This window comes from Aythya ferina (assembly GCF_964211825.1).
Source record: "Aythya ferina genome assembly, chromosome: 21".
Taxonomy (NCBI): Eukaryota; Metazoa; Chordata; class Aves; order Anseriformes; family Anatidae; genus Aythya; species Aythya ferina.
Window position 1 is genome coordinate 2,497,793 of NC_140319.1, and position 24,267 is coordinate 2,522,059.

Sequence of the window (24,267 nt, forward strand, 5' to 3'; positions counted from 1 at the left end):
GGGGGAGATTAGACCAAATTCCACCCTCATAGCACTTTTTTGGGGGGGTGGGGGGTTAGCCCAAATCCCATCCTCACAGTACTTGGAGGGGGGGGGTGTTAGCCTAAATCCCAGCCTCACAGTTTTTTGGGGGGGGATTTAGCCAAAATTACAGCCTCACAAAGTTTATTGGATAGGGATTAACCCAAACCCTGGTCCCATAGCCCTTTTTTAGGGGGGTTAACTGAAATCCCAGCCCCACAATGCTTCTTTTTTGAGGGGGGGGATTAATCCAAACCTCAGCCCCATAAGGCCTTTGAGCGGGGCAGCCCAAATCCGCCAGGATTTTGGAGGGGGACAGGCCCACCTCAGCCCCACATTGCTTTTTTTTTTGGCAGGGATTAGCCCAAAACCAAACCCCACAAAACCCTGTGGAAGGGGCAGCCAAATGCCAGGCCCTCCAAAGGTTGGGGGGGACCAGGCCAAACCCCCTTTCCCCCCAGGTGCTGTTTTTTTTGGGGGGGTAAACATCCCAAACCCCATCCCCACGGTGTGGGGACCCCAGACCCATTTCCCCACATCCCTGCAACCCCCTACCCTCACTGCTGCTCCTGCCAGGGTGGGGGGAGCAGTAACTGGGTGAAAAAACAATCATTTTGGGTACAAAACATCATATTTAGGGCCTCAGGGCTGTGCAGGGCCCCATATTTAAAGCCCTGAGTTGCCATGGCTACACGGAGCATCGCGCACAGGAAAAGCACCCAGGACCCCCCCTGCCTCCCCCCGGGGTGGAAATTTTACCCTGGGAAAGGTAAAAAAAATACAAAATAAAAGCGAGTTAAATCCAAATAAACCCCGACAAACCGTCCCGGCCGGGCGCTGCGCTTTTAACTCTTCCTGCCCCATTCCCCAGGCTGTTGAGAGACGAGGCGCCGTCACAGGCAGCGAACGCGCTTTATTTCCACTTTATTTCAGCTGCCAAAATCGGAGGGGGGGGTCCTGGGGTGGCAGCTCCCCCCTGACCCTTTTTTTTTTATTTTCCCAGTGCCACGTTTGCCAGCAAACCCTCTCGTCCAGTGTCCCCGAGGCCCCTTTGGGGCCCCCTCAATGTCCACAAAATGGCGGCGCCGATGGGCTCCTTGTCCTGGGGTGGGGGGGAGGTGGGGGTGGTTTTGGGGGATTTTTGGTGGATTTTGCTCAGCACAAGGGGGGGCGAGGACCACGCAGGCTGCACCCCCGCATCTCCCTGGCCAGCCTCAGCACGGCGGCTCGCTCGCCGAGGCCTTCAGCCCTCGTCCCGCAGCCGGTGCCCATGGCTTCCTCCTCCTCCTCCTCCAGGATGGAGCTGAGGCGTGGGGCGCAGCGGGCGCGCTCGGCCGGCGGGCGGTAGGGACACTTGGCGTTGAGCAGCCTGCGCAGGGGCACCAGGGGGACGATGGCTTCGCCCAGCAGCTGCTGCTGGACGTGGCGGCCGTCGTTCTGCCTCTTGAGCCGCTTGAACTCGTTGAAGGCGGAGGCGGAGGTCTGGAAGAGGAGCAGGGCCATGGCGCGCGCCGTGGCGGCTTTGGGGACCAGGACGGCGTGGCAGCGCAGCACCACCGCCTTGTTCTTCACCTGGTGCCGGTAAACCCAGGCGAAAACCTTGGGGTGCCGCCGGTCGGCGGCGCAGTAGGTGATGCGGTGCAGCAGGTACGCGTGGCCCGGCCGGCGGGCCCCCTTCTCGCCAGGCGCCATGCGGATGCCGTGGGGTCCCAGCGTCAGCTTCATCTTGGCCCCCCCGGCCCCGGCTTCGCTTTTGGCCCAGATCTTGCCCACCGCCTCCTCCGTGCAGCCCTCGCCCTTGGCGTGCAGCGTGACGGCGTTGCCCAGGTAGCGCACGGTGTACGTCGGGTCCTCCTTGTTCAGCTCCACTTTCTGCCGCCGGCCGCCAAAAACGCTGCCCAGGCGCTCCAGCGGGCACTCGGGCAGCAGGTCCGGGCAGGAGCGCAAGAAGCTGGCCAGCAGCGAGGCGTAGCCCAACCCGGGGCCCAAGCTCTTCCCTTTGCACTTACGTTCATTTTCCACCAGCACGAACTTGCTCCGGCGCCAGGGCAGCATCCCCACCGCTCCCCCGCCGTCGTCTCCGGCCGCCGATCGCCTCGCCAGCAAACGGAGGGGCCCCCGATCCCGGCAGCTTGGCTCGGGGGTGTCCCCCCCAGACAGCGGGTGTCCTTTTTTATTCCCCCAGCGGGATCCCTCGGTGGAGGACGAGGCTCCGGGAGCGAGCAGGCGCCGCGAGAGAGCGAGTGGAGAGCGGTGGCTGCAGGGACGCAGCTCTCCGTGGGCTGCTCCACCTCCCCGCGACGCCGCATCGCGCGGGGAGAGCCGCGGCGCGCACTCCCTGCCAAAACCGTGGAGAGGGAAAAAAAAAATAATAATAATGGAGATTTCTCCTAGAGATCAGGAAAAAAAAAAGGACGAAATGCAGCCCACCCCCCAGCTCCACGCAGACCCCGAGCCGTGCCGGCTGCAGCCCCGCAGGGATGCGCCTCACGGGGGGGGGGGAATGGAGGCAGAAGGCATGGGAATGATTTTGGGGAGCTGTGGGCACGGCTCCTGAGCCTGTTGCAGGGAAAAAGTGATTTTTTTGTTGTTGTTGTTGTTGTTGTCTTTTCTTTCTTTTTTTCAACAGATCTGGATGTTTAGAGAGGAGTGGGTGCAGGATGAAGGCAGCAGCACGGGGGACACGGCCACCCCCAGGGTGACATGGTCACAGCAGGGCAGTCTGCAGGCAGCGTGCCAGCTTTTTTAGCCCTGCACCCCCTTTTTTTCTGTCTCTCTCTCTCTTTTTTTTTTTTTTTTTTTTTTTTTCTCCCCATTTTTTCCCAGTAAGCCAGCCCAGCCTCCTTGCTGCCGCTCCTGGGTGGAGATTTGGGCTGTTCACCTGTTGCATTTCCCCCCAGCGGAGGCCTGGGGAAAACTTCTGTCCACAGGATAACACAAAATGGGGTTCAGGGGGGCTTTTTGGGGACGTTTTGTCTCTGCAGGAGGGTTTGAGGGGTTTGGGGATTCATCTCTCACCATTTGTGCTGTGCCTTCTGTCTGATTTTGACCCCACAGTGCTCCTGGTGGGGGTGCAGCGGGGAGAACCCCGGGGCTGGGGGACCCCCAAAAGTCCTCTGCTCACCTTGGGAGCAAAAACGGGGAGGAAAAGGGGGAAAACAGCAGCACACACCTCCCTTTTTTGCCCACTTCCACTGCCCAGGGAAGCCATTTCCCGGCAGCTTTGCAGCTTTCCTGCGGTGTGAGAGGAAAGCAGCCTTAAAATAGCTGCCTGGCAGGCAGCGCCAGCCCCGTAGCCGTGGAAGCCTCGGAGGTTTTGCAGCCAAAATAATCAAAAATGCATGACTTTGTGTCATTTTTTCTTATTATTTTTTGTTTCAGATGCCGGGGCTGCAGGTCAGTGCGTGCGGTTTGCTCCCAGCGTGAGGATGCTGTTGAGGGCAGGGTAATTAATGAATCGGTGAAAGAAATAGGAATATATAATCCTATATCATTTAGGAAGCAGCTTTCCCCTCCCCGTGCTGCTCCCACGCTGCCTCCACAAGCTGCTGATGGTTTTCCTTTGATCCACAAGATTTTGGGGATCCCAGTGCCCCCCACACACCTCATAATGGGGCAAATGCCCCGGGGCCAAGGCACGGAGCAGAGGAGGAACCCCGCATCTGGCTGCTCAGTGCCTCGACCGACCGGCCCTACAAACAGCCAGGAGCCATCAGTAGGCTTCAGAGTGAACAAGCGCCCACGGAAAGGGGACTTGGCCGGTTTGCCCCATTTTCGGGGGGGATTCGGGCACGGGAAGAGGGGCTCAGCCACTCGTGGGGGCGCAAATCCTTCCGGATCGCTGGAAAAAGGGGGAAAAAATCGGGTTTTATCAGCAGGAGGCAGCGGGGAGGCTCTGCGGCAGCGGGGCCGGGAGCGCCGGGGAGGCAGACAGGCGGAGGAGATGAAAGCAGCTATTTTAAGCTGCCTTTGGCTGGCGGCCTGGAACACGCCGCCTTGGCGTCTTCTCCCCCAAATCTCCCTTTTTTTTTGCACAGGGAAGGAGGCGACGTCCTCGGTGCCTCTCGAGGGGAGCGAGCGGCGCTGGGTTTGTTTGTGTTTGGTTGGGTTTTGTTTTTTTTCCCCCTCCACGGGTGTCCAAATCACGATGTTTTCAGCTTGTTGCGTGCATAACTCCTGGTTTGAAGATGCATTCGGCAGGTTTGGGGATTTTTGCTTCCCAGGAGGGACATCAGGCTCGGGCATCTGGTTTTTGGTCTCCTTCCCACCACCATCATCTCCTGCTGGTGGCTTTGCAGGAGGATGGGCGACGCTCACACGAGCCCCTGTGGCTTGGGGCAGCAAATGTTGTGATGAGGCATTACTCCTTTTGGGGAGAAAGAGCTAAAAATCCCATTTTTGGCTTTAGAGAGGGTCAGGAATGCATGGGGTTTCTTAGCTTGGGTTTCCTTGCAGCTCTCAGTGCTCCTGCCACCCTCTGCTCTGATCTCTTTTTTTTTTTTTTTTTCTCCTGCATCAAAACCCGCAGGGAATTCAGGTGCTGTGCCCCACCCTGGCAAAACGAGTCAGAAACGCTAAATAAGGCCAAAATGCCCCCAAAATCCAGCAAACTGGACAAAAAAAAAACACCATAAATCAGCAGGGGCCCCGACGCCCACCCTTGGAGGTGGAAAACTGGGAATTCAGCTCCTCCAGTACAGATAAAAAAGGAGCTATCTGTAATTAAAGAGCGATTTGCTCACAGCCCCACCACAGCAGGGTCAGGGCTGATTCCCATGAAGGCTCTGGCGTGAAGGTGGCCCCAGCACCCGGCAGCAAATTTGGGTTTGGGGCTCCCAAAGGATGCCACGAGGGCACCCCAACGAGCCACTCGATGGCATCTGTGCGCTTTCCTTCTGCTGCATGTCAGGTGTTAATCAAAAGAGGGGAAAAAAATGGGAGGACAGGGGTAAAAAATGGGGAAACGGGGGAGGACGGACACGATGTTTCAGTTTGCAGCCATTTTTTTTTTATTGTTATTAAAAATTTTTAATTTTTACACCGCAGGAGAGCTTCACAGGACGTCCCCCGTGGGCTCCCGTCACCGGATTCCTGCCGGGGAGGAAGGAAAAGAAGGCGGCGGTGGGAAAACCGCTCGGCGGGAGGAAGGTAGAAAAAAAAACCACTGAAACACGTAGAAAAAGAGGCAGGAATGAGAAAAGGGGCGAAGAGAGGGCTGCGGGCCCCCAGTGCCTCGGGATCGGGGATGCTGCGGGGCGCGGGCAGGGCGCGTGCGGGGCGTTATCCCGTCGGGGCAGGGCACCCCGTGCCGCCTCCCGGGAAATCTTTAACCAGGGCGTGCGGCGCAGGCATGGAGGGCAGCGGGGGGCCCCAGGGCGAGCGCCTGCAGCTGCTGCTGCGCCGCTGCCGGGAGGCCAAGGCCTGCGCCTACTGCCCCTACAGCCGCTTCCCCGTGGGCGCCGCGCTGCTCACCGCCGGCGGGGAGATCTTTTCGGGTAAGGCGCCGCCGCACGACGCTCCGGCGGGTTGGGGTTTTTGGGGTTGGGACAGGGTTTGGGGCGTCCCGTCTCGTTCCCGTCCTGGTGGTGGGTGTCGTTGCCCGTCCCAGCAGGTGGAAGGGGGGAAAAGTGCGGTGGGTGGTGTGGGAAGCGGGGAAAAAAAGGGGAAATATAAAGGAAGGGGAATTGAGGAATGCGTTGGCTGGAGGCCAGGATGGGGCGGGACACGTGGAAAGGCAGGGAAATGGCAACTTTCTGCGTGTTCCTGGCATTAAATTAAAAAAATGAGACTTGAGGGGGTGTCCCTGAGCTGAGGGGGTGTCCCCAAGCCATAGGGGTGTCCCTGAGCTGTAGGGGTGAGCGGTGCCGGGTGCTTCCCCGCAGGGTGCAACGTGGAGAACGCCTGCTACAGCCTGGGGGTGTGCGCCGAGCGCACGGCCATCCAGAAAGCCATCTCGGAGGGGCACACGCACTTCAGGGCCATGGCCATCGCCAGGTGAGGCCGTGATATCCCGTGGTGAGGGGCAAGCGGCAGCCCCATGCTTCCCCCCGCCCCACCTCACCCCGTCCCTGAGCCCTGTGCCCGTTCTCTTCCCGGCAGCGACATGGGGACCGACTTCATCGTGCCCTGCGGCGCCTGCAGGCAGGTGATGAGAGAGGTGAGCGTGCCACCGACCCCACAGGTCCCCCCTCAATTCCCCCCGGGGCTGTAAGCGTGGGCACAGCTGCCCTGGCCCCAAAGAACCCCAAAACGGGGCTTTTCCTACAAAAGCAGAGCCCCCATCCCCCCATCCTCATGGGTAGTTGGTGTTGAACGGGTTTTTGGGGCACCAGCCTTGGGGCGTGGGGGTGAAATGCAGGCTCTGAGCCCCAAATACCCCCCTGGGGCTGCCCCCAAACAGATTATTGGGGCCACTTGAGCACATCCCCCAGGGGGGTGCAGCTTTGGCATCGGGCACCTCTCCCCCCTCTCCTCCTGCAGTTCGGCAAGGACTGGGACGTCTACCTGACCAAACCCGACGGCACCTACATCGTCAAGACACTGGACGAGCTCCTGCCCCTCTCCTTCGGCCCCGAGGACCTGAAGAAGGCGTGAGGCTGCGTTTTCCCCTTCCAGCATCAGGGGAAAGGGGGACGGGGCGGGTTGCTCCCCAGTTTTCCCCTAGGACGATGCGATGCAAAACGCTTTCCTGGTGTTACAAAGCTCTCCTGTCACTCCCTCTTGATTCAGCGCTGATTTGCGGGCGGGGTGCCGGCCCCACCTCGCCCCGGGGTGCACAGACAGCCAAATCAAACAGTAGAAATTCCCTGATTTTTTTTTCTTTCTGGAAAAAATCCCTCACGCTCGTGAGCACCGAGCTCTGCCCGGGCACCGCTCTGGCTCCAGGAGCAGCTCCACGAAAAGGAGGAGGATTTGGATGCAAAACCAGGGACAAAATGCAGCAATTTCAGCTCTAAATGAGAACAGGAAGCAAAAAACTGCTGCCAGTCCCCAACGTCAGCAACAGGCTGTTCGGCGCAGGGGCAGCTCTGGCGGTGCCATGAGTTGTCACCGGTGTCACCACCCTAAGCCTCTCCTCCTGCCTGCTTCTCGCCAGCATGTTTCTGCTTGCTTTTCTTCTCTTTGTGGTGACAAAGAAGGAGTTTTGGGGGAGCTCGCTGATTAATTATGCAATTAAATTATGCAGAATAGAAAAAAAAAGTGTGTTACTTTAACTTTTACTCTGTGCAGCAGTGCCCTCTGCTCTGTGTGTCAATGCACCGGGCACCGATGCACCGCGCACTTTGCACCGTTCACTGTGCAACTGCACACCCAGCACCACCACGTTGTGCACCAGCACATTGTGCACCCATGCACGGTGCACCGTTGTGCTGGGTCTGGCTGGGATGCAGATCACTTTCCCTGCAGCAGCCCATGCAGTGCTGTGCTCTGCACCTGTAGCTAGAGCAGCACTGGGGTCACACCAGCGTTGTGTCTGCTGCTGGGCGGTGCTGGCACAGCATCAGGACGTCCTCCAAGCCAGCAGGCTGCGGGTGGGCAAGGGACAGGGAGGGGATATCAGCAGCACAGCTGATTGAAACCGACCACAGCTGTACAAGCAGCCAGTGCAGCAATGCACCCACCACACTGCACCAAGACATGCACCTATGCACCAACACACCATGCACCAACGCACTGTGCACTAATGCACCATGCAGTAACACGCCGTACAGCAACATACTGTGCACTAATGCACAGTGCACCAACGTCCCATGCACTAAAGCGCTATGCACTACCACCCTGTGCACTAAGGCTCTGTGCAGTAGTGCACCGTGCACCAACACACTGTGAAGGAATGCACCATGTATCATCACACCATGCAATAATGCACCATGCACTGGCACCCCATGCACCAATGCACTGTGCACTACTGCCCTGTTCAGCAACACACCATCACCCTGTGTGCCAACACACTGTGCACTACCACCCTGTGCAGCAATACACCATGCACTAATGCACTATGCACTACCACCCCATGCAGCAATGCACCATGAACTACCACGCTATGCACCAACACACTGTGCACTACTGCCCTGTGCACCAACACACCATGCACTAATGCACTATACACCACCACCCCGTGCACCAAAACACCATGAACTATCACTTCGTGCACCACCACCCTGTGCACCACCACACCATGCACTACGGCCCCATGCACCAGCCCACCATGCACTACCAGTCTGTGCACCAACACACCATGCACTAATGCACCATGCACCATCACCCCGTTCACCAATGCATCATGCACTACCACGCCATGCACCAACACACCATACAATACTGCCCCATGCAGCAATGCACTGTGCAATACCACCCTGTGCACCAACACACTGTGCACTACCACCCTGTGCACCAATGCACCATGCACTACCACGCTGTGCACCAACACAGTGTACTACCACCCCGTGCACCAATGCACTATGCACTATCATCCTGTGCACCACCACCCCATGCACCAATGCACCGTGAACTACCACGCTATGCACCACCACACCATGCACTACCATGCCATGCACCACCACACCATGCACTATCACCCTGTGCACTACTGCCCCATGCAGCAATGCACTGTGCAATACCACCCCGTGCACCAACACACCGTGCACTAATGCACCACGCACCACCACCCCGTGCACCAATGCACCGTGCACTACCACACCATGCACCACCACTGCGTGCACCAACACACCATGCACTATCACGCCATGCACCAACACACCATACAATACTGCCCCATGCAGCAATGCACTGTGGAATACCACCCTATGCACCAACACACTGTGCACTACCACCCTGTGCACCAATCCACCATGCACTACCATGCTGTGCACCAACACACTGTGTACTACCACCCCGTGCACCAATGCACTATGCACTATTATCCTGTGCACCACCACCCCATGCACCAATGCACCGTGAACTACCACGCTATGCACCACCACACCATGCACTATCACCCTGTGCACTACTGCCCCACGCAGCAATGCACTGTGCAATACCAGCCCGTGCACCAACACACCGTGCACTAATGCACCGTGCACCACCACCCCGTGCACCAGTGCACCATGCACTACCACCCTGTGCACCAACACCCCATGCACTACTGCCCCATGCAGCAATGCACTGTGCAATACCACCCTGTGCACCAACACACTGTGCACTACTGCCCTGTGCACCTACACACCATGCACTAATGCACCATGCACCACCAGCCTGTGCACCAATGCACTATGCACTATCGTCCTGTGCACCACCACCCCATGCACCAATGCACCATGAACTACCACACCATGCACCACCACATCGTGCACCACCACACCGTGCACTAATGCACCATGAACTACCACGCTATGCACCAACACACCATGCACTATCGCCCTGTGCACTATCACCCCGTGCACCAACACACCATGCACAAATGCACTATGCACCACCACCCTGTGCAGCAATGCACCATGCACTACCACGCTATGCACCAACACACCATGCACTAATGCACCATGCACCACCACCCCGTGCACCAACGCAATGTGCACTAATGTACTGTGCACTACCACCCCGTGCACCACCACCCCGTGCAGCACCGCCCCTTGCAGCACCACCCCCTGCACCTCCCCGTTGCCGCCCCCCGTTCCCGCCCGTTCCCGCCATGGCGCTGCGGTTGCTCCTCGCCCGCGCCCTGCGCCTGCTGCCCCGCGGCGTTGCCGCCGCCGCCCCTCACCGCCCTCCCCCGGCCCCGGCCGGTCCCTGGGCACCCCCCCGGCCTCCCTCTGCCCTTTTTTCGTCTTTCTCCTTCTCCTCCTTCCTCCGTCGCCCCGTCGCCGGGCTGGCGGCCGCGGCTCGGCGGGGCCGCCGCGGTCCCTGCCTGGCCCTGGCGCTGGGGTTGGCGCTGGCCGAGCCGCGGCTGGAGGAGCGGCGCCGGGCTGAGGCGGCCTGCGGCAGCATCCAGGTGGGACGGGGACATTTTTTGGGGGGGATCGGGGCCTTCCTGAGGGGCTGGGGGTTGAGGGGAGCCAGCTCGGGGGGTTTGGGGTTGGGGGGAGCCCTCGGAGTCCTTCTGGAGGCTTCAGGGTTGGGGGGAGCCTCCTGGGGGCTTCCTGAGGGGCTGGGGGTCAGGGGGAGCCCTCAGGAGCCCCTCAGGGCTGGGGGGAGCCCTTGGGGCCCTCCTGGTGGCCTTGGGGCTGGGGGGAGCCCCCTGAGGCCCTCCTGAGGGGCTTGGTGCTGTGGGGAGCCCCTCAGGGCCCTCAGGAAGGGCTGGAGATCAGGGGAGCCCTCAGAGCCCTCCTGGAGGCTTCAGGGTTGGGGGGAGCCCCCTGAGGGCTTCCTGAGGGGCTTGGGGTCATGAGGAGCCCTCAGGAGCCCCTCAGGGCTGGGGGAAGCCTTTGGGGCCCTCATGGAGGCTTTAGGGTTGGGGGGAGCCCTCAGGAGCCCCCCAGGGCCCTTAGGAGGGGTTGGGGGTAGGGGGGAGCCCTCGGAGTCCTCCTGGAGGCTTTAGGGATGGGGGGAGCCCCCCGAGGCCCTCCTGAGGGGCTTAGGGCTCTGAGGGCTCCCCCCTGACCCCCAGGAGCCCCTCACGGCTGGGGGGAGCCCTCAGGACCCTCTTGGAGGCTTCAGGGTTTTGGGGAGCCCCCTGAGGGGCTCGGGGCCAGGACCTGGTGGTGTGTGTGTGTGGGGGGGGAGGGGGCTGGTGCTGTCCAGCCAGCTGTCAGCTCACTTTGGGGTTTTCCAGGGGTAGAAGCAGTCCTGTGGCCTCCCCACAGCCTGGTTGCATCCCGCCTTCCTCCACGGGTGCTGCTTTTCTTTGAGGTGCCCCCCTCCACAGCCCCATTCCCCAGCAGGGCCAGGCAGGTGTCAGGGGTGCTCAGGGGCCATATAGCAGCGAGTCTCGCTTTGGGAGCATTCAGTGAGACGTCAGCAAACACTGTTGGTGTTCCAGCCCCGTGAGTGGCTCCTCCTCCCCATTCCTCTTCCCCTGTACCTGCAGCACCCTTGGGAGGGGCCCCTTTGGTAATGTTTTTTTAAAGGATATCTTGTTTCAGACAAAACCACGCTGTCTGCTGAGCATTTCCCCTGTAGTTACAGAGGTTTGTAGTGACCCACTGGGTGTAGATCAGCCCGTGGTCTCCTCGCCCTGAGGTCAGAGATGACATTTAGTGGATTTACCATGTTACAGCTGGGCTGGCAGCTCGGAGAGTCCCAGCCCGCTCAGGTTGAGCACGAGGTGTCACGAAATGCCTGCTTTGTGCTGTAACCCCAAGGATATTTCTCCAAGCCCCTGTGCTGGCCCTTGCTGCCTCTCTTCTAAAAAAAAAAAAACTTAATTACTGTCCTTTTCGTGCTTTCCAGACGGTGTTCATCAGGAAGAACAAGGCGCAGAAAAATCCGCTGAGCTCGTTCCGCTGGCGAGGCTTCAGGCTGGAGGAATATCTCATCGGGCAGCCCCTGGGGAAGGGCTGCAGCGCGGCCGTGTACGAGGCAGCTATTCCCTCGCCTCCCACCGGCCAGGGGAGCGGCCGCCTCGCCGGAGAGGGGCCAGCCCTGGGAGAGCAGCCCGCAGACAAACCCCAGCAGAAGGAGGCTTTCCCGTTAGCCATCAAAATGATGTGGAACATCTCGGTAAGGAGCTAGTTCGTAATCTCCTCGGCTGTCACCTGGGCGAAACGTTTAAGGCTTGAAGCTTTGAAAGCTCTGATTATGTAACTCGGGACGAAGGGGTCAAAACAAAGCTGCTGGTGCTGTGACGCCGGTGGCTGGGGAATGCTCACGGAGCACGTAATTAACGGCTGTTATCCTTCTGGACTCTGTCTCCGTGGTGTTTGAGCTGCTCTTGGGGCAGTTGGTGGTCACGGAGGCAGTTCTGCTGGCAGAAAATGCCTTCTGGAAGCTGGCTGTCGTGAGCTAGGAGGCACTGGAAAAAAAACAAAGACTGCTACCAGTGCCCTGGGAGTCTGCTTCCCTGTCAGCAGCAGGACAGAAATAGATTTTCTGTCACGGAGCAGGTGGGAAGTTCAGCACTTGCCAGGCCCCTGTGGTGAGGTCAGGCAGGAGCTGTGTCAGTGTTTCCCAGCCCAGGTGACCCACGCCCTCGTCCCCACTATTCCCCACATAAAATAAACACGTGTGTCTTTCACTAAAGGGTGTTTGTGGTGTTGGATGCGATGGGTGGATGTTCTCAAAGAGTTTTCCACAACGCCAACAAGTGGAATCCTGTGGGCTTTGTAACTTCAGGCACAGCACCAGCAGGATGATCTGCTCTCCCTCTGCGCTGGGGCGGGGTGATTTGGGAGCCGAGGCTTTGCCCCCAGCGTGCTGTGACCTTGTCGTTGCAGGCTGGTTCTTCGAGTGAAGCCATCCTCGATGCCATGGGCCGCGAGCTCGTTCCTGCCACCCGGACTGCCTTAGCCGGAGAGTATGGAGCTGTCTCGTGCCGCAGGTAGGGTAGCTGTGGATGTGGCAGCAGTGCTCACAGCTCAGCGTGCTCATTTCACCCGCCTTCCTCCGTCAGTTTCCCTTGCAGCACCTCAGTACTGGGGAGGAGGCAGCCAGAGGTTTCTGTAATAATTCTTGGGAATCAGTGAGCACGAAGGTTTGGGGTTATTTGGTGCACGTGTTTGTTTTTATCCACGTGGTGATGCTTTCACAAGTGCCTCAGACAAATGGCAGGCAGGAGCGTGCTTCTGGCTGTCCTGGAGGTTTCCCTCTGGCACGGTGAGGGAACAGAATAGCAGTGCTGCCATTCAAAGAGTAATTTCACAGCCTGGTTTGTTCTGAGGAGCAGTGCTGTGTCACGGCTCTGCGCTTCCTTCCAGGCTTGATGGCTTAGGCTAGAAGGGTGTCGAAAGGGTTGGCGTTTGTGAAGACACAACCACAAAGGGATTGCATGAAGGTGCTTCTGTTTGGCGCCGAAGTTAGGGGTATCTGCCCAAATCTAACTCGGTTTGATTTGCTCACACAAACATTTGTACAATGCAGACACACATTTGCATAATATACTTGTAATCATCAGGTATCTTCATATTCATTGGGTAAAGGTGTATTCCATCTTATAATCACAGCCCCTTTATTCAGCTGATTGGTCCCTTTACTAATCTCCAGTTACCTTTTTCAGTCACTTCAGATACTTTACTGATTACACTGGATTTCAATGGTATTTCCCTTAGTTTCCAAACTGTTCACCTAGCAAAAATCTCCCAAATACCCATAATATTTATCCAAACTATCTTTTGTTTAGATCAAATAAGCATTTATGGTTTGCATTACCAGTAGCAGTGCTGGTTTCACTACCAAGCCACCTGTTGCTGTGTTAACATTGACCACCAAAAGGATGGGGGTGGGCAGGGCCCTGGCTGCTTTGGGTCCTGGAAGTGCTCTGACGGGACCACAGCCTTCAAGGAGCTTCTGTGCCTTTGTTTTCCTGAGTGTAAAATGCACAGAACCTTTTGGTATCTGCAAGTGTTACCTTTTTTTTTTTTTTTTTTTTTTAAATAGCTTTTTAATTACAAAAGTAAACAGCCACGATCTGCACTAATTTGGCACTGTGTTAAAACTGGGCCTGCCCCTGCTTGGGTTCGAAACTGGGTGCAGGAGAGGGAGGCAGGAGCTGCTGGTCACTAAATGGGCAAAGCAAATAAAAGCTGGAAAACGACTGCATTACCCCTCCTTCACCTGCGTGAGAGGTGGGCAAACACCATAAAGGTGGCAAACTGCACAGGAACTTTTAAATTATCCTGAGTTTAACCATCTTTTTGTTCAAAAATGTGCTTTTTTTTTTTTTTCTCCAAACGGAAACAATGCAGTCTGCAGTCCAGATTGTCTGATTTACATTTCAAATACGTCTCAGCTGCCAATACAAATGAATAATGAATGCTGCTTGCTGCGTTGCTAGCCTGAGGACGCAACAGGCAAGCCAAAGAGATGTTTGACATTCAGGGGAGGAGAGGGAGGAGAGTTCTGTTCTGCAGCGTGTGGAGGTAACCTGCCTTCGTGGCACTGAATGCTTCCCGCCTGTGCCATGGAACAGAGGGTCTGAGGTGATGTGGCTAGTGAGAATGTGACCTCTTTTTGCCTAGCAAAGCTTTTTTTTTAGTTGTTATTATTTATTTTTCCTTTCTCAGAAGCTCCTTTTTGATCCAGGAAGCAGCCTGTGACTAACCCACCTTTGTCAGGAGCATGAAAAGGCAGCTGGGGCTTGACTGAAATGACAGGCTGCCTGTTGCCAGTCAGCATTTCCTTCAGAGCTTCCTTGGCAGCGCGGGTGCGGTACCAGTATATCCTGTTCTTCCCTCAGTGTGGGAAACCCAGTTACAGCGGGATCTTCCTGACAGCCAGGGGTGAAGTATCAGCCCGAGTACCCCCTGCAGGAGCTCTGCGCTGGGGATGACAGCTGGGTTTGCTCTGGGAACTGCCAGGGTGCAAAAAAACAAACAAACAAACAAAAAAACACAAAACGGGTGTTTGAAACTGTGCAGAAGCTGCTGGGACCTGCCCACCGCTGCGGTTGGCCTGCTGGAGCTGGGGCTGCTCTGCAGCGCCGTGGAAGATGTTGGCAGAGGTGGAGGGTTGGAATTTGGCCACGAGGGCGGTGAGGGTGCTGTCAGTGCTCTTTGTAACCCTGAGGTTTCCAGGAATGTGGGTATTTGGCTCAGTGTGCGGGCCTGTAACCTGCACCTGGCAGCCCCGGTGCTCCCCGCCTGTTCTGCACTGGAGCCTGTTGTTGGAGGGCTGATTTTTCATCAGCTCTGCACCAAAATTAGTGGAGGGAGTAATGAAAAAGAATCTTTGAAGGAACAGAGCTGCACCTGTGCTAAATGAAAACCGAACAGGAGATGAGTGTAACTCTTGGTACGTCCACTTCTGCGCAGGAAACCTGTCCTCAGGAGGAAGAAGCTGCAGCCTCATCCAAACATAATCCAGGTGATCCGAGCCTTCACGTCCTCTGTCCCGCTGCTGCCCGGAGCCTTCACGGACTATCCCGATGTTCTTCCACTGAGCCTGAACCCCAGAGGCATCGGCCACAGCCGCACGCTCTTCTTGGTGATGAAGAAGTAGGTGGGGGCTGTGTGAGCCTGTGCACGCTGCTGTGTGGGGTCCTTGTAAGGATTCGGCCTGGGCTGCTGCCAGGAACCATGTGCATGCTTAGGAACGTGCTTCCTGAGGCCTGCTCCAAGTTTTGGAGGTTTTAGATCATGTTTGACATCAAGACAAGCTGTCCTTTTGGACAACTGCCCCAAAGTGACGTAAGGAATGCTGCACTTGTCCCCGTTCGTCTGCCCTTTGAAGTCTGAGCTTTGCCCCTAGCTGGAGACGGGGCAGAATCAGTAATGAGATTCGTTAGTGCTTCGTTAGGGTGTCTCGTTTGGGTTCTGCCCTTACTGGGTATGGCTGTGGCATCGACACAAACCCACCTTGCATTTCCCACTCTCGTGTTCTGCCCTCAGGTGGAGAAGCACTCTGTCCTCTGTATTTCAAGAGCGTGTTCTTTCTCCTGCCTTGTGCATCTCCTTGTTATGCTCATACAGTCTGCGTTATTAATCTGGCCCCTCTCATGCACAGCATAAAACCTGTACAGAAGGACCTGGGAGACCCTCACCCTGCTGAGAGGAGATTTAATTGCAGCCGTAGGGTTGTGCAGGAGCCTGAAAAGCCCAGTGGTGGATGTTGTAAAGCAGGATTTGAGATCAGTGAGCAGGGGAGAGGTGAGAAGTTGACACTAGGAGGTGGGAAGGCATCGCAGAGTGCAGGAGGAGCGTGGCATGGGTCAGGGTGCTGTGTCCCCAGCCCGCCAGCACCGAGGCTGAGCTGGAAGCAGGAGGATTGCAGGGCACTGACGCAGATGTTCTGCTCGTTCTCACTAGTTATCCCTGCACCCTGCGCCAGTATTTGAGGGACAACAGTCCGGATGCTCGTCTCTCCACCATGATGATTTTACAGCTGTTGGAGGGCGTGGACCATCTTGTTCGCCACGGGATAGCGCACAGAGACCTCAAGTCTGACAACATCCTGGTGGAACTCGATTCAGGTAGGTACAGCGCCGGGTCTGGGCGATGGTGAAGTCAGAGGCAGAAGTGGTGCCAGCGGAGGCGCTCAGGGAAGTTCTAACCCTTTACTTTAGGGATAAAAGGAGCATCAGAGCTTTTCAGGGATCTCCGGATTGCTTGTTAGTTTTGCTCTTGCTGTCACTGCAGCAGCGTGGATGTCATTTATCGCGTGTGTGCCTCAGGTTTTGGGTCATTAAAACAGATTTTAATGGGCCGTGGTGCTGTAATCAGAGGGAGAGATGCACCAAGCCCTCATTGCATGAGCAAAGCCATGTTGGCTTGGCACAGAGACGTTCACTACCACCACATTCATGGGGGTGGAGGTGCCTTGGCTGCAGGCTCTTGGAGTCTTTCCTCACTAGCAGAACACCGCAGAGTGCTTCTAAAAACCCCACCTCGCTGTCAGGCTGGTGGTGCTGCACCCTGCACTGATTAAATGTCGGTTGGAAGGAAGGAGGACTGGCAGTGTGAAAGCCAAAAGCAACATTTTCATCATCTCGTTCTCCTGTCGTCCAGTTCAACTGAGATTTTAATTACCTGAGCTCTTTTTCAGCGTGATTGAGATTCATATGGGCAGGAAACAATAGCAGGCAGCCAGACCTGTGTAATTAAAGGTCTTGGTACAGCAGCACTGGAAGATTTTCAGCGATATTAATGCCTTCTTTCTCTTCTTGAAGGAAAAGCTTCTCTGGAGCTCTGCTGAATGTGGTTAGGAATGATTTAAAGCATTGATTTTTCCATACCAGACTCTGGAGAAGTAATGATTCTACTTTGCAATGTTTGACTTATCACTGGGACAAGAATTGTTGACCAGTGTAAAATTGATAACTACGCCCCAGCCTTTTTTGCTAGAGTTAAGTGTGTGTCTTTGTCTGTGGCTTTTGCTATAGGTAAAAACAAAAGTGGAAAAATGAAAAGATTCCTCTGTCATTTATCAGTTAATTTTACGTGCCCTTGTTACGACACCTGCAGCGCTTTGTCAGGCACACGCTCCGTGCAGAGAAATGAAGCCCTCTGACGGGGAAATGGAAGAACACGTTTTGTTTCAATAAAGCCAATTTTTCTCCTCATAATACAGAGGAGAAGCAGGAGAACAGCGTGTGGTCATGCTGAACCATACACTAACCCTGCTGCCCTCTGTCCTTTGCAGCTGGCTGCCCCTGGCTGGTGATCACAGACTTCGGTTGCTGCCTGGCAGACGACAGCGTCGGCCTGAGGCTGCCTTTCACCAGCTCGTACGTGGATCGGGGTGGCAACGGCTGTCTTATGGCACCCGAGGTAAGTCCTCCTGCAGTAACTTGGCGTCGCTGGCTGCGGGATTGTGCTGCTGGGGGTAAAAGTTTCAGCAGCGGGCTGTGGAGGCTGTGATCAGAACATGGAAAAGGGCGGGGTTAGGTCTAGGAGTGAATAGTGGAGGGGCTGAGTGCACAGCACTTCGCTGCTATTTGTGCCTGAACTTCCCCTCTATGCACATGCCAACAAATTAAAATTCTTCTGTGGTCTTTTGTGATCTGATGTCCACTGCAATCAAGTCAGGGATTTTGGTAGCTGTTTGTGCTGACTGACTGACCTGTCTGTGCAGTGCGTTACCTCTAGCGTGTTGCTGTGGCAGTGTTCTCATCCCTCTCTCCCCTTGGAGAGCCGTGACTGTAAAGCAGCACGTTCTACCTTGAGCTGCTGTTGTTAAACACCTGGGCGTTAACAAAACACATCCTGCTTGGCCCCATGCTGAGCATTTGTTGGCAAAATCATCCACGTCTCCTGCCTCTTAAACCCCAAATGAAACATCCCTAGGGATCTGGTGTGAATGTCAGTCAGAGGGAACAGCTAAAGCCAGGATGCAATGGCCAAAAATCTCCCCAATGTCCTGGCGGGCTGAGCAGTGCTGAAGGCCAGGAGCATTCCCCGAGGAAATATTTATTCAGAGCTCTTTATTTTGGCTTCCCCATCTCTGGGGATTTCTCACGCAGGTGATCACGGCGTCGCCAGGTCCAGGCACGGTGATCAACTACAGCAAAGCTGACGCCTGGGCCGTGGGAGCAATCGCCTACGAAATCCTCGGCCTGGCAAATCCTTTCTACGGCCACGGGGACTCGACCCTGGAAAGCAGAAGTTACCGTGAGGATCAGCTGCCGAGCCTGCCCGATCGCGTGCCCCTGGAGGTGAAGCAAGTGGTAAAGCTGCTGCTTCAGAGGGATCCCAACAAGGTGAGGAGCTCTTTTACCTGGATGGAAGACAAGTGCAGGTTTCTGCAGGCAGTTCCCTGAATAGTTGCAGGGCTTTCTGCAGATGTTTGCATCGGTGACTGGGCCTAGAATTGGGGTTTACATGCAGCTGCCTGGTGATAATGTTAACAAAGAGCTTTTTTTGTTCACGGGACCATGCAGTGCCTCGGAGGAGGTACTTCTGGCACAGTAAACGTGACGTGGTTTGTCCTGAGCGCAGCTGGATGAGCTAATTTTCCCTCTCACTCCTTTTGCAGAGACTGTCTGCTAGAGTTGCTGCTAACGTGCTTCACTTAAGCCTCTGGGGTGAAAGTGTCCTAGCACCCAAGACCCTGAAACCCGACCAGATGGTTGCCTGGCTTCTGTGCCAGTCCGCAGCCACTTTGCTTCTGGACGGACTGGTGGATAAAAGCCGGGTGGAAACCAAAATGAAGATGTGCTTCTTCGCAAACCTCGACTACGAAGACCTCTGGGCAGCAATTTTCTTGTTGCTGGCCTTGAGAAACCAGGCTGGGTGAGGAGTACAACACGGGGCGTGACCGCGCAGGAGATAAATGGCACCTTCTAAAAGCACATAGGAATTTGTCTTCTCTGTCTGCGCGGAATCCTGTAGTACTTCAGGGGGAAAATCTGCAGGCCTGTGTTTAAGAGGTCGAGTGTTACCTGTAGCAAGTGTTAGCGCACTAATACGCTGCTAGGGGCTGTGTCCTTGCCTCCTTACTCCTTCAGTGAGGGTTTGCAGAACGTGCAGGTGTCCTGGGGTAAGTGGATGGTTTTGCTTCCATTTGGGAACTCACAGTTGACTTGGAAGTCACGAGCTGAGTGAAGCGAGTTGTGTGGAAGGAGGTAAGGTGTAGCTGCTCTCCACACGGAAGCATCATGGAGTTAAACAACATGTGAAGAAAGCTGGGAAACTCTTGTGAGCCTTGCTTCTCTTCAGATCATACTCCTCTGCAGCCACAGACACCTCTTGCTATATTTATAGTCATATCTCTAACATAATGGCAGCCTCAAAGCCTCCTGCAGAGGTGCTGAGCAGTGCAGTTTAACAAGTCTCTTGTGATGCTGGTCTGTTTGACATGCTCGTTTTTTCTGATGAACAAGGAGCTAACACCCTTGGGTTGGGGAGCACAGAGACCCCAGCGCAGGGACACTAACGGCCGTGTTAATGAGAACATCCTTTGAGTTCATGTCTGTAACGGTGTTCAGAGGAACTGGGGGAGGAGGTTGTTGATGCTGGTTGCACAATAAATGGGTGATTAAGCTCTGATGCTGAGTGGATTCTCTAAATCTCGTCTGTCTCCGTTCACCAGATCCAGATCTTGGACTGGAGGCCTGTGAGGCAGGCAGTGGTGTCTTAAAAAATCATCCAACTTTTCCAGTCCAGCCTAGAACGAGTTCCTTTATTCTCCCAAAGGAGTTTCCTGCCAAGTGAGCTCTCTCCTGCCTGAGGAGCAGCCCCTGCCTCATCCATGTGCGTATTTGTGCCCCTCTCACTGCTCTTGCAGTCTCTGGTTCAGTGGCGGTGCAAAACCACCTGCCAGGGACTGGCCCTGCTCATTTTATGACCTAGCAAGAGAAAGCCGCGTGCTGGCCCAGCAAACATGCCGGGAAGTCAACTGGCAGCACAGTGAAGTCACCGAACGCCCGATTTAGAAACATGGCAAGAGCACAGCACGCTGCCGGGCCTGTAACGAAGGCTCAGCAAAGAGCACGGATCCTTGGCAAGCATGGAAAGTGACCCCTTGGGTGGGAAAAATAAAGTTTCAGGAAAAAAAGAACTTGTAAATCTTGGTCGGAAGCCAACCTGAGTGAGTGTCACCAGTGCAGAGCCGCGAGTGGGCGTGCAGAGCTGTGCTGCTCTCCCGTGGCCCCCAGCCAGCACCTGCTCTGATTTCAGGATGTTGTTAGGCCAGCTGAGGTTTGATCTGCGCCATCTATCACGCATTTGCTGTGCGAGCTGCAGAGAGAGGAGACCTGCTTCCCCTTGGAAGTATCTCATTTCATCTCAGTCCTTACAAATGGCCAAAAACACATGCTGTGCTGCACCGCCTCTCGTTCTTAAATTCCTATTTCTGCTGCTCGTTTGCCTCTTGTGCACCTACAATTTTCCAGAGTTCAGACTTTTCTGTTTCATTTTCGTCCACGTGACGTTTCCCTGCACGTTTCCAGTTTCCCAGTCGTGCTAATCCCCCAACACCACCATCTTTGCGGGAGGCAAAGCTGCTTGCTGCCCAGCTCCTCTTGGGGAGGGTCAGAAAGAGGATTGTGGGGACATGAGGGCTGTGCCAGCAGCAGCAGCAGCCCCTCCTGCTGCACTTTGAACCCCAGGAGGGCGACAGGGCCCAGCCGCTTGGCTCCTGGCCCAGCTGTGACAGTCGAGCCAGGACGGGGCTGGGCTCCGTGCGTGGGGCAGAGGGTGGCTGGGAGCTGTGGGGGCAGGATGAGGCTCCTGCTCGCTGCTCCACGGCTTCTCGCATCCCCTGCAGCAGCCCCCTTGTGCCATGGTCCCCGCCTGCCACCCACGGCTCCATGCAGGGGAGCCCCTCGCCGCTGGGGCTCGAGCTTCAACGTGCCCCCCAGCGCCGAGTTCGTGGCCCGGCCTGTGGGGATCTGCTCCATGCTGAGGCTTCCCGTCCGCGCCTCCGCAGAGGGGCTGGATGCAGCTTTCGTCGGCGTCCCCCTGGACACGGGCACGTCCAACCGGCCAGGAGCCAGGTAAGGACGAGGTGCGGTGTCGAAGAAGCTGGAGCTTTGCTCCTCCTGCCCTCCCTCCTTTGCTCCTCCTGCTCCTGTCTCTGTTTGCCCACCCAGGTTCGGTCCGCGCCAGATCCGTGCCGAGTCGGCGATGGTGAGGAGGCACAACGCCAGCACCGGGGCGGCGCCTTTCGACTCCCTGCTGGTGGCTGACGTGGGAGACGTGAACGTCAACCTCTACAACCTGCCCGCCAGCTGCCGCCTCATCCGCGAGGCCTTCCAGAAGATCGTGGCCTCGGGCTGCGTGCCCCTCACCTTGGGTAAGGACCCTCGGGGACCTCAGTCCCCCCCTCGCGCCACAGGGGCAGTCGGGAGGCAGCTGAGCCGTCAGCCACGTGCGTTTGGTGCCCTGCTGAGTGCGACCCAGGGCGTCCCTCTGCAGTTTCCAGCCCAAACGAGCCACCTGCAGCGTGCTGATTTGCACGAGGCGTGATTTACGCCTGTGCTGAAGCAGTCACAGCTCTGCATCACTGAAGGAAGCCGGTGTGTAGGGTAACAAGGGGCAAGTTATGGGTTACAGGTTCCTTGGGAGTGAATCATTTATTTATAACCCGTGCCAAGGGTCCCACTCCATGAGATTCCTGTGCCAACGCAGTCACACATCTCCAGGCCTCCTGTTCCTCCTGTTTTCCCAAGGAGGACAGAGGAGAGGAAGCAACCTGCACCACGGAGCCTCAGGTTTCCCCGAGGAAATGCAGCCCTGCCTCTCTGGGGGGTATAAATGAGTGCAGTATAAATGCAAGGGGGGAATAAAAATCACCAGAGAACAAATACAACGAGGGTGAGCTCCTCTTGCCATGTGTTGCATCCCCTTCCTCATCCTCCCGCAGGTGGAGATCACACCATCACGTACCCGATCCTGCAGGCCGTGGCAGAAAAGTGAGTTTCTGACCTGGAAATGGGGAATACGGGCCCGTGGTGGATTTGGGGCCGCGAGGTGTGGGATGGGTGCTAACGGGCCCGCCCTGTCTCGCCTAGACACGGCCCCGTGGGGCTGGTGCACGTGGATGCTCACACCGACACCGGCGACAAGGCCCTGGGGGAGAAGATCTACCACGGGACCCCGTTCCGGCGCTGCGTGGACGAAGGGCTGCTGGACTGCAGCCGCGTGGTTCAGATCGGCATCCGCGGCTCCTCCTACGCCCCCGACCCTTACAAATACTGCCGGGAGCAGGTGAGCTCAGCCGTGGCTGCTTTCGCTCCCCAGCAGCTCCGAGAGCTGGGAAATCACCAGCTGGAAGCTGCTCGGGGTTAATAGGGGTGCAAAAATGGGGAGGGTTCCTGCCTCCTGGCCTCATTTCCATAAATCCTCGCTGGGGCTGCACCTTGCCGGGGGGCGAATGCTGATCTCGTGCATCCTGCAGGGATTTCGGGTGGTGCTGGCCGAGGATTGCTGGTTCAAGTCCCTGGTGCCACTGATGGCAGAGGTGAGGCAGCAGCTGGGGGCCAAGCCGGTCTACATCAGCTTCGATATCGACGGGCTGGACCCTGCCTACGCCCCGGGAACTGGGACGCCAGAGATAGCCGGGCTCACGCCCTCACAGGTGAGAGGTGCTCAGCTGCCTTTCTCAGGGCGAAGGGGACGCTTGTGTCACCCCCAAATGTCCCCCTGCCTCCTCTAGGGGATGTTTGTCTCCCGTTAGAGGTCATAGGTAGGAAATAAGCGAATTTTGTCCGTGTACGCTGGGTCCTCGGCAGCTTCCCTCTTCTGTGCAAGGGGGAAGCAGAGCCCAAAGCAAGCTGCTAGGTCAGACGCGTTCCTTCAGCCCAAGTCTGTTTTCTTCCCAGGCTTTGGAGATTATTCGTGGCTGCAAGGGGCTGAATATAGTGGGATGCGACCTTGTGGAAGTTGCACCGATGTACGATGTCTCCGGTGAGTCCAAAGAAGCCTCGTTTGGGTCTGTGCAAAGCGTCCTGGGGGCTGGGAAAGGGCTTGTGCCCCTCTTTCATTTTCGCTAGGTGCCACCTAGTGTTGAAACCCAAGCAGCGGGCGCTGGGTGATGCCCTGAACAGCGTGCTAGGAGCTGTCGGGACTTGTTATTGTCATCCCACGTCAGTGGGGCAAAAAGGCAAGCGTTGGGAGCTGCTTGCTGCATCAGGACGCTGAAGGAAATGCAAAGGAGCGATGGGCTTTGGGGGCTGAATGTCCCCCATCCCCTGGTCACAGCCCTGGGAAATGCTTTGCCAGCAGAGGTTGGGCAGCTCGGCCAGGCTGAGGGTTGCCAGCGTGGCACCGGCAGTGTTAAGCTGCAGCAGTCTCAAAGGGGGCAGATAAAGAAGTAAAGAAAACAAAAACTGGGCAAGTGAAGAAAAATCAATGTTGAAAAATCAATTCGGTACATAAAGCCGGCGGGTAAAGTGCTTCTGCAGGGTGACAGCGGCGGTGCATCCCCTCTGTTCCACGGCGTTGGTGAACAAAACCAGAGGTTTCAGCAGCCAGCAGCGCCGTGGGCAGGGTTGTGCAGGGACAGGCAGAGCTGGGAGGGCTGCAGGACGGGGCAAAGGAGCACGGTGACATCCTGCCAGCGTTAGGAATGGGCCAAGAATGGGAAATGCCAGAGGTGGCTGAGTGCTGTGGGTGAACGCAGTCAGCATTCATAGCCTCGTTTTTATTTATTTAGTTATTTATTGTCTCTCTGTCTTTCTGTAGGTAACACGGCCCTCTTAGGGGCCAACCTGCTGTTTGAAATGTTGTGCGTCCTTCCCGGAGTGAAAACAATGTGAGGGCAGCTCCTGCCCGGCCCAGGGCTCCTCTGCAGGTTGTGAAGGTAAAGCAGCACCACCAGAGACACCGTAAGAGCCCTCAGTCCTTCAACATCCTGCTCTCTCCTCCACTTGCAGCAAACGCGTGCTTTTCAGTACGGAATAAATGCCATTTCCTGCTAGAAGAGGTAATTTCAAGCTCCTAAACTGCAGATGGGTTTTGAACAGCACATTTACTGGTGTCTGTAGGGTCTGAGTTTGCTTGGGAAGGAAAAAGACGAGGCTAATGGCACTGCTGCTGCTGTGGGAACAACCCACCTGGCAGCTCTGCGCGTCCAGGACCATTACAAACCCGTCACTGGTAAAAGGATTTTCCCAGTAAGAGACAGAAGCAGGACAACTAACGCAGAGCTCTAGAGGGTGGCTGCGTGAGCAGCACCTGCGGCTCGTTCTGGCAGCTGGGGCTGTTCTGAGCTGGTGAG

The 24,267-nt window shown here is 56.4% G+C and overlaps 4 protein-coding genes across 6 annotated transcripts; 3 read left to right on the forward strand and 1 right to left on the reverse strand.

The window, feature by feature from the left end:
- Positions 1-916: 916 nt before the first annotated feature.
- On the reverse strand, positions 917-2,487 carry FAM43B (family with sequence similarity 43 member B). Its single transcript, XM_084495175.1, has one exon. The coding sequence runs from the start codon at positions 2,074-2,076 to the stop codon at positions 1,177-1,179; it is 900 nt and encodes a 299-aa protein (XP_084351301.1). The 5' UTR covers positions 2,077-2,487; the 3' UTR covers positions 917-1,176.
- A 1,678-nt stretch (positions 2,488-4,165) lies between these two features.
- On the forward strand, positions 4,166-7,221 carry CDA (cytidine deaminase). 3 transcript variants are annotated; one of them, XM_084495178.1, is made up of 5 exons: positions 4,166-4,221; positions 5,068-5,169; positions 5,904-6,015; positions 6,121-6,178; positions 6,502-7,221. In XM_084495178.1, the coding sequence occupies exons 1-5, from the start codon at positions 4,209-4,211 to the stop codon at positions 6,613-6,615; spliced, it is 399 nt and encodes a 132-aa protein (XP_084351304.1). In that variant the 5' UTR covers positions 4,166-4,208; the 3' UTR covers positions 6,616-7,221. The 3 variants fall into 3 exon arrangements, with proteins under 3 accessions (XP_084351304.1, XP_084351303.1, XP_084351302.1); XM_084495177.1 differs by lacking the exon at positions 4,166-4,221 and adding an exon at positions 4,909-4,930; XM_084495176.1 differs by lacking the exons at positions 4,166-4,221; positions 5,068-5,169 and adding an exon at positions 5,187-5,516.
- A 2,474-nt stretch (positions 7,222-9,695) lies between these two features.
- On the forward strand, positions 9,696-19,595 carry PINK1 (PTEN induced kinase 1). Its single transcript, XM_084495179.1, has 8 exons — positions 9,696-10,012; positions 11,410-11,679; positions 12,393-12,496; positions 14,925-15,107; positions 15,918-16,081; positions 17,251-17,378; positions 18,071-18,307; positions 18,583-19,595. Exons 1-8 carry the CDS (start codon positions 9,713-9,715, stop codon positions 18,841-18,843), a joined length of 1,647 nt encoding a protein of 548 aa, XP_084351305.1. The 5' UTR covers positions 9,696-9,712; the 3' UTR covers positions 18,844-19,595.
- A 1,053-nt stretch (positions 19,596-20,648) lies between these two features.
- On the forward strand, positions 20,649-23,970 carry AGMAT (agmatinase (putative)). Its single transcript, XM_084495182.1, has 7 exons — positions 20,649-21,043; positions 21,140-21,342; positions 21,913-21,961; positions 22,061-22,256; positions 22,447-22,626; positions 22,871-22,955; positions 23,733-23,970. The coding sequence occupies exons 1-7, from the start codon at positions 20,769-20,771 to the stop codon at positions 23,804-23,806; spliced, it is 1,062 nt and encodes a 353-aa protein (XP_084351308.1). The 5' UTR covers positions 20,649-20,768; the 3' UTR covers positions 23,807-23,970.
- Positions 23,971-24,267: the final 297 nt, after the last annotated feature.

Coding starts and splice junctions, on each gene's coding strand:
- PINK1 (XM_084495179.1), top strand. CDS start 9,713: ATGGCGCTGCGGTTGCTCCTCGCCCGCGCCCTGCGCCTGCTGCCCCGC. Junction 10,013..11,409: donor CGGCCTGCGGCAGCATCCAG/GTGGGACGGGGA, acceptor CGTGCTTTCCAG/ACGGTGTTCATCAGGAAGAA. Junction 16,082..17,250: donor CCTGGTGGAACTCGATTCAG/GTAGGTACAGCG, acceptor TGTCCTTTGCAG/CTGGCTGCCCCTGGCTGGTG.
- CDA (XM_084495176.1), top strand. CDS start 5,213: ATGAGAAAAGGGGCGAAGAGAGGGCTGCGGGCCCCCAGTGCCTCGGGA. Junction 6,016..6,120: donor AGGGCCATGGCCATCGCCAG/GTGAGGCCGTGA, acceptor TCTTCCCGGCAG/CGACATGGGGACCGACTTCA. Junction 6,179..6,501: donor GCAGGCAGGTGATGAGAGAG/GTGAGCGTGCCA, acceptor CTCCTCCTGCAG/TTCGGCAAGGACTGGGACGT.
- FAM43B (XM_084495175.1), bottom strand. CDS start 2,076: ATGCTGCCCTGGCGCCGGAGCAAGTTCGTGCTGGTGGAAAATGAACGT.
- AGMAT (XM_084495182.1), top strand. CDS start 20,769: ATGAGGCTCCTGCTCGCTGCTCCACGGCTTCTCGCATCCCCTGCAGCA. Junction 21,343..21,912: donor CTGCGTGCCCCTCACCTTGG/GTAAGGACCCTC, acceptor ATCCTCCCGCAG/GTGGAGATCACACCATCACG. Junction 22,956..23,732: donor ACCGATGTACGATGTCTCCG/GTGAGTCCAAAG, acceptor GTCTTTCTGTAG/GTAACACGGCCCTCTTAGGG.